The sequence below is a fragment of the Elephantulus edwardii genome, unplaced genomic scaffold (genome assembly GCF_000299155.1).
Source record: "Elephantulus edwardii isolate Elephantulus edwardi_28Jun2011 unplaced genomic scaffold, EleEdw1.0 scaffold00114, whole genome shotgun sequence".
Lineage (NCBI taxonomy): Eukaryota > Metazoa > Chordata > Mammalia > Macroscelidea > Macroscelididae > Elephantulus > Elephantulus edwardii.
Window position 1 is genome coordinate 3263426 of NW_006399864.1, and position 7533 is coordinate 3270958.

General features: G+C 38.5%; 1 protein-coding gene across 1 annotated transcript in view; it reads left to right on the forward strand.

Annotated features, from left to right (window-relative positions):
• The first annotated feature begins 775 nt into the window (after nucleotides 1-775).
• The window catches only part of TRHR (thyrotropin-releasing hormone receptor), a 54874-nt gene continuing 48116 nt past the window's right edge, over nucleotides 776-7533 (forward strand). Inside the window, exon 1 of the mRNA XM_006892331.1 lies at nucleotides 776-1638. Coding sequence (XP_006892393.1) covers nucleotides 847-1638 — 792 coding nt within the window. The 5' untranslated portion in view covers nucleotides 776-846. The remainder of the gene's footprint in view (nucleotides 1639-7533) is intronic.

Genomic DNA, 7533 nt, shown 5'->3' on the forward strand with positions numbered 1-7533 from the left:
GGCGGCGGCTGCATGGTCTGTCCTAGTTGAAAAGGGCTGTGAGGGCTCAGAGCAACTGCAGTTCGGAGGACTGAGCACTGCTCTCAGTGGGCTCCCTGTCACACGAAGTGAATGAGATTTCCTACCTGGTTGGAAACTTGGAGCTATCACTTCTCCTACCTAGGAAAGCAGGCAGCCCTTTAGAAGTCAAGGTAAGAGGAAGGAATTGTTCTTTTGGGGTCTGCAGGGCAGGGGGCTTGGTTAAAACACGGGCTCAAAGCCTTGCTGTTGTGTATATATAGCAAAGGGATTTACCTTATCTATCCTCTGAAGAGTGTGAGAGGCAAAGCTAAATTCTTACCCACATTCATCATTGAACCTCTTGGCTTTTTCTTCCTGTTATCTTTTTCTTCTAATACTTTTCCCAGGCATCTAAAAGAGGGTGTGTGTGTGTGGGTGTGTGTGTGTCCATCAACAGATATTGTTTCATTTTCCCTACTGAGAACCCTTGCAAAATGAGATTTCCCTGTTTCCCTTTTCTTAAGCACTTTTCTCTTTTGTGAGGGAAAAGCTTTATTGCTGTGAGCTGGTCAAAGCAGTTACTCCATTCTTCACGAGAGCTGCAATAAAAGGAGTTTTCAGGAGTGCATCACAGCCCGGTAACTGTAGAAGAATGGGAAGTGGAAGGAGAGGAGCTGAGTTGCCTGTGAGTGATGGTGACTTGATGTGACATGGTGACGTGACAGTGTGAGCTGACTGTGTGCCCCAACTCTTCACAGGTGTATGAGGCCACTGTAACAAAGGCAGAGTGCTGGGGCAAAGATGTTCTGAGAAGTGAGTGTTTCAGAGAAACTTCAACCAGTAACCATGGAAAACGAGACAGTAAGTGAAATGAACCAAACGCAGCTCCAGCCACGAGCAGTGGTGACCTTAGAATACCAAGCAGTCACCATCTTACTTGTGCTCATTATTTGTGGTCTGGGCATCGTGGGCAATATCATGGTGGTCCTGGTGGTCATGAGAACCAAGCACATGAGGACCCCCACAAACTGCTACCTGGTGAGTCTGGCAGTAGCCGATCTCATGGTCCTGGTGGCTGCGGGCCTCCCCAACATCACAGAGAGTCTCTACGGTTCCTGGGTCTATGGCTATGTTGGATGCCTCTGTATTACTTACCTCCAGTACCTGGGCATTAACGCGTCGTCTTGTTCCATAACAGCTTTTACAATTGAGAGGTACATAGCAATCTGTCACCCGATCAAAGCCCAGTTCATCTGCACATTTTCCAGAGCCAAAAAGATTATCATCTTTGTGTGGGCTTTCACGTCCATCTACTGTATGCTTTGGTTCTTTCTGCTGGATCTCAATATCAACACCTATAAAGATGCTACTGTGGTGTCCTGTGGCTACAAGGTCTCCAGGAATTACTACTCACCTATTTACCTAATGGACTTTGCTGTCTTTTATGTCGTGCCAATGATCCTGGCCACCGTCCTCTATGGACTCATAGCTAGAATCCTTTTCTTAAATCCCATCCCTTCTGCTGCTAAGGGCAATTCTAAGACATGGAAGAACGAGTCAAACCAGCAGCAGAACAAGAGCTTGAATTCAAAGACCTCCAATAGGTGTTTCAACAGCACTGTCTCTTCGAGAAAGCAGGTAAGAAAGTCTAAGCAGAGGAAATGTGGGATGAAGTTCTGGGTGAGATGGGATCAGCTTTGCCCTACTTAGGCTGGTGGTGAAACCAAAACACAATCATGCAAATGTTTTTCTGGTGTAAGCCTCTACTTTGCATATTAAATTCATCTCGAGAGCAACTGAAGATCTAAAAATAGATGGGGAAAATTTGTTATAACATCAGCAGGCATCAGCTCAGGGGCTATTAAGATAAAAGGAACAGAAACTCTCCAACAGTGTCTTTTAAATGTTGATGCCTCTCTCGGAAATGTTGTCAAAATATTTAGACTATAGGGAGCAGCTGTATATTATTAAGTATTCGATAGCACCACCACAACAAACAATGACGAGATTGTTTCAGAAAAGATGAGTCAAGAATAATGAAACTTTACTTGCCATTCTACGGCCGCTCACAGAACAGACAAGTAACTGAGAGGGGTCCTTGGACTTTGTTAAGACTCAGTAAAGTTCTCTCATCTTCCCCTTTACTGTAAGCCTTCCATCTCTCTAAAACTCATTCCAGCATCCAGAAGCTGAAAATGTACTTTGTTCAGGAAATTTTCCAAGGAAAGGTCTAACAGCAAGCTGAAATTGACATAAAGAAAGATTGGATTGTTCAAAATGGCTTTTTTCCCCTGCTGAACATAACTAGAAAAATCTCTTTATGCTTGTGATCATCTGAATGTCCATGTGCTTACATTTGAATAGTGCTTTTGCTAGTGAGTGAAGTGTAATTTTATTACTAGAGATAAGACTTACAAGACAACATAGGAATAAGACAATTTTATATCTTGTACACATGTATCTATCTAGAGTTACAAAACTGTCTAAATTTGCACATGTACTTAGACTTCCAGTCTTTGGTGAACACAATAAACACGTGGTAAACACTCATTCTCACAGTTGAAAAAGAAAATTTGAAATGAACAGTATTGCTTCTTTCAAATCATTTGAATCCCCCCCCCCCCATGGAGAGAATGCTTTTTCCTGTGTGCATAGATAGAAATGGAGTATACTTTTGAAAATCTGCATCTGTCTCATCCATGCTATTAATTCCTAATTAATTCCTAATCTCCAAGTTAGCTGATGAATGAAAAACTGTAATTGCACATTTGAGCCAAAAGTGAAATAAAGCACAAATAAAAATACGCATTTGAGATAATCCATGAAATGAATAATGAACTCTAACAAAAATAACCTTTTTGTTGTTAACATAATATTTTATTAATGCAACATTTTTATTAATAAATACCTATGCAATAGGGGGAAAAAAATCTAAACAGCTTTTAGCAACTCTTGGATATGTGTTGCTTCAAGTCAAGATGTGCTGTTTATTGGAAGGGCACATTGGCTACTTATTACCCAAAGCCTGATGAATAGAAATTCAGAGAGATCTGTTGCCCATCCACCAAAACAAACATTAACAAATACAATAAGAAAGTAAAGACGATAGACACTTCAATTCAATACTAAACATGGGTGAAAAGCTCCAGCAAGGAGGTCAATGAGGAAATTCATTCATCATTCTTCTTATAAATTCAAAAGGCATGTTTGTCTGATCAAATATCCTGCCTTTGAATTAACACCCATTCATACTTACCAGTATTAATAATGTGGCTTAATTGCTAATTATGTTACATGTTCACATTCTTACTTCAAAGATGTTATGAACAGGAATTCTTACAGAGACCATGTGGTAGAAGAAACTAAAGATTTGGCCCAAAACAACCTGGAGTTTCAGTTCAAAGTTTTCAGTCAAGCTGTGTTACCTTGGATAAGAAGTACTCTCTGAGTCTTAATTTCATTATCTATAAAAGGAAGGATAAATATCAAAATCAACGGTTAACGTGAAGGTCAAAATATCTTAGGGAAGGCACATAAAATGAAGTAGTAATTAGTACCTGACTGTTAATTGGCCTCAACTCCTTTTTTTTTTTTTTTAACATGCTGGTTCCTGTAAGGAAACTACTGAAAAACATGTGTTTGTTCTGAATATATAGATTTACTACTTAAAGATCATTTGTTGAATAGATGCACATATATTACACATTTGCTAAAGGATTCTTAATACTAGAACACTTGAAGTAGTCTATGGAACATTTGAAGTTGTCACTAGAAGGTTGCTGCCAGCATTCAGAAACCAGGGATGCTAAACACCCTTCAGTGTTCAAGAAGTCACTCACTGTGAATAAATACAAATAAATAAAATAGATACAAATGCCAGTAGCACCCTCACTGAGAAACACAGAGTAACATATAAATCGATGAGATCGGACTTAAGTAATATGTTGTATAACTCCTCCCTGATTTTAATTAGAATAAAAGTGTAAGGAAAAGTAAGGGATATTGTGAGCCTAGAAGCATGGGAAGCAGATCCATGGAAGAAGTGGCATTTGGGAAAGCTCTTAAATAATGAGGTTCATTTGAAAATGAAAATGAAAATGAAAGGGAGATGCCTCCAGGCAGAAAGGACAAGGCACGGTGGTAAGGATGGAATTAGTAGTTCTGGAAAGGGGCAATGAGTGGTGCATAGAGGAGGTTTTCATGAAATGGAGTGACTTGGTGAGCCATAATTAACGATATATTCGGTGAAACAATGAAATAGTAAGGTTGAAGTGAACAGGGGTGTGTGTGAGAAAGGGGGAGGGGGGAGAAATGAGAGAGAAAAAGATTCCAACTAGGAGGCAGAGAAAGAAGATTAGTTTCTTTGAAAAGGCAACAAGAATTAGGAGCAAGGAGCAGGAGCCACAAGGAACAAAGTGGTGCAGTGGAGATCAAGGCTGAGTAAAGTAATAGCTGTGGAACAGATACCTTTGAAGGGCCAGGTGCTAGAGACAGAAAGAGCACATTGCAGGCTGCTGAACGTGATTCAGGCATGAGGTTGTAACATCCTCAATCAAGAGAATTGAAATGAAGCTGTGACTCAAGGAGGACAGGGTGAAATGTGAACATTTGGGGCACAAGAGACGAAGAGAGGAACAACTAAATATGACAGTAAGGTTCTGAGTCTGGGAGAACGCTTGCCCTGACGCACAAGCCGATGAATGGAACGAGCTGAACAGGACAGCCAGCTCTGTCTGATATCTATAACTTATGCTTGGGCATTTTTCTGTTCTGAAGTACTTCTCTTCTTAACTCTCCAGGAGGTGCACACCTCCACCTCCTGTAACCCAAGGCCATTTATTTTAATATTTTCTCAGTCTCCCTTTTTCCCCCCTTTCAGGCAGTTTAATTTACATTTTAATAAATACTTTGTCCTAGCCAGGTCTTCTTTCTAACCAAGTTATTAAAGCCAAATGTGGATAGCCTAAAAGAAGAGCATTTTAAAAGGAAATAAAAGAGCATGTATATGAAAAGGATGAATAAGATTTAAAAAAACCCAAACAAACACATAGCTCTGGGCACAGAATCTTTTATTCCTATTATTCAGAGATTAAATTTTATTTTAAGAAACCACCTGAATGTTTAGTAACCTCAATCTAATTAATTACTCAAATTAATGACTCGGAATTGCATGGGCAAAAGAATTAGCTGATTGACCAAGTGTTTATAATAGGTTATTTTGATACTGAGGAGATAGGGTTTAAATGATCACACTCATTGCATTCTAGCTCTGTCTGTACAATGCCGAAGATTGCCTCAGCTAAGTCATTTCCAATCTCAGCATTGTGTACGTGAAGATTTCTAACATTGACTGTGCATGTCTACAGAACTGATTAAGCACTCTGATATTTTAGAGGCACAGGAGCACCTGAACACCTTGGAAATGGCCTATAATATGGAGAAATACATTATGTTAAAATATTCACCTGAAAGTCACTTTGCACAGGATGTAAATGTATACATTACATTTTTACCATCAGGTTAACAGTTTACTTATCACTTGAGTCCCTCTAACATGCTTTACTCTTCTTACAATTTAACTGGTGGGGTAACCATGTGATATAGTCCAAAAAAGAGCTTTGAGAAAATTTTCATATTGGCTCTACTCGACTAGTCAAGCCTTAAAATTCCAATCTTTGTTTTCAGAAAAGAATTTTAAAGCCTTCTACCTTGTTAGAAGAAATGTTGATAGCCAAAGAAAAAACAAGCGGCTTTCCTTTTTAAAAATATATTACATTTGTTAGGAATATCAGATAAAGAAATGTTATCCCTTATCCAAATCTTAAAGACCAAAATTTGTAGCATTATGCTATATTTCTCTTTATTTATTTTCACTTGAACATTTCCCTTTGCTTCTTTATTTTCACTAGATCATTATATATCTCTACCTCTATCTCTACCTCTACCTCTGCCTCTATATCTAGCTAGCTAGCTATCTATCTCTCACTCTGGTAGTTGGAGGTAAGGAGTTGTACTAAATCCACCAGCTGCTCTCGAGAACAAGATGGACAGTCTCTTCCTATAAGATTTACAGACTGAAAACACACTGGAGGGTCAGCTATGGATTGGTTCCAGCTTGTCAGTACATAAAAACAACATAAAACTACGTAAAACATATATGCATATAAAACTATAAATAACATATGTATATATAAAACATATATAACTATAGATAACAACATATATAGTGTTCTCTATATATATGTATATATATGTGTGTGTATGTATATATATATATATATATATATATACACACACACACACACACATTATTGTTAAGTCCCACCAATTTAAGCACAACTCACAGCAATCCTATGAAAAAAAGACCTGAACCCTGTTGTACAACTATTGTCATTTCTTTAGGACACTAGTATAGAAAAAGGCCATTGTGATACACTAGGTAAGTTATTTTGCTAATTAAATTAAGCTTTTCTCATTGCTTACTGAAATCTTCGAAATGTAGTTTTAAAGATTTATTTCCACTTTCAATTTTAATAATTTTGATTGGCTATCTACGAGCAGATTTAAGAGCTAAACCTTTGTTCATCACTGCTACATGGGCTCTCCTCACCATCAGCATTGCTCTGGCCTGCGCTTGGCATTGGTAATAGTACATGGCCTGTGCTCATGTCTTTATTCTTTCCTTGCTTTTCCTCAAAAGCTTGCCAGCATTGTGATTTTTATATCTGCCACTTTTTTTCACCTTTTTAAGATGTGTATGTGTGCGTGTTCCTAAATCAGATGTGCTTATTCAGGGTGTGCATGTTCTTTTAGAATTCTGTAAAAACTCTTAGTTTCCCATGATTTTCTTAGTTTTTCTATTTCTGTATTTCTAATATTCATCTCTTTTTGCATGTAGTTTTAGCTTACACATTTTCAGTGCTGAATAATATTCTAATGTGTGGATATTAGTGAGTATTCAGTATATCTCACCTGCAAGAGCATCTCGATCTTACTGCTACTTTCTGAAATTTGAGGGTGAGGTGGCTGTTCAAATAGTGTGTACTTTCTCACAGAGAAGATTTTCAGTTGTTTCTACCAGAAGGCAAACAGCATGGCTAACCAGAGTTCCTGGTTTAATGTAGAAAATTCACCATCAGATCCACTTTAAAGATTCATCCAGCAAGCTCTTAAGTCTCTGGACTATAGTGCTGTTTTTAGCATTTTTCCCCCAAGTTAATTTACCTTCCTGTTATTCATTGCTTTCCACCTAGATTTGAGGTGAGTGTGTGTGTGTGTGTGTGTGTGTGTGTGTGTGTGTGTGTATGAGAGTGTGAGAGAGAGAGAGAGAGAGAGAGAGGCGGGAGGGAGGAAGAGAGAGAGAGAGAATGTGAGAGATTTTTGAGGTGTAGCCTTGATAGTTCTTGAAAATTGTTAGGAGCTAAATGTTCCTTAACAAGTTGTTGTTGTTGTTGTTATGTGCCATCGAGTCGTTTGCGACTCATAGCGACCCTATGTACAACAGCCCTAAACCCTGCTCTATCCTGTGCCAAT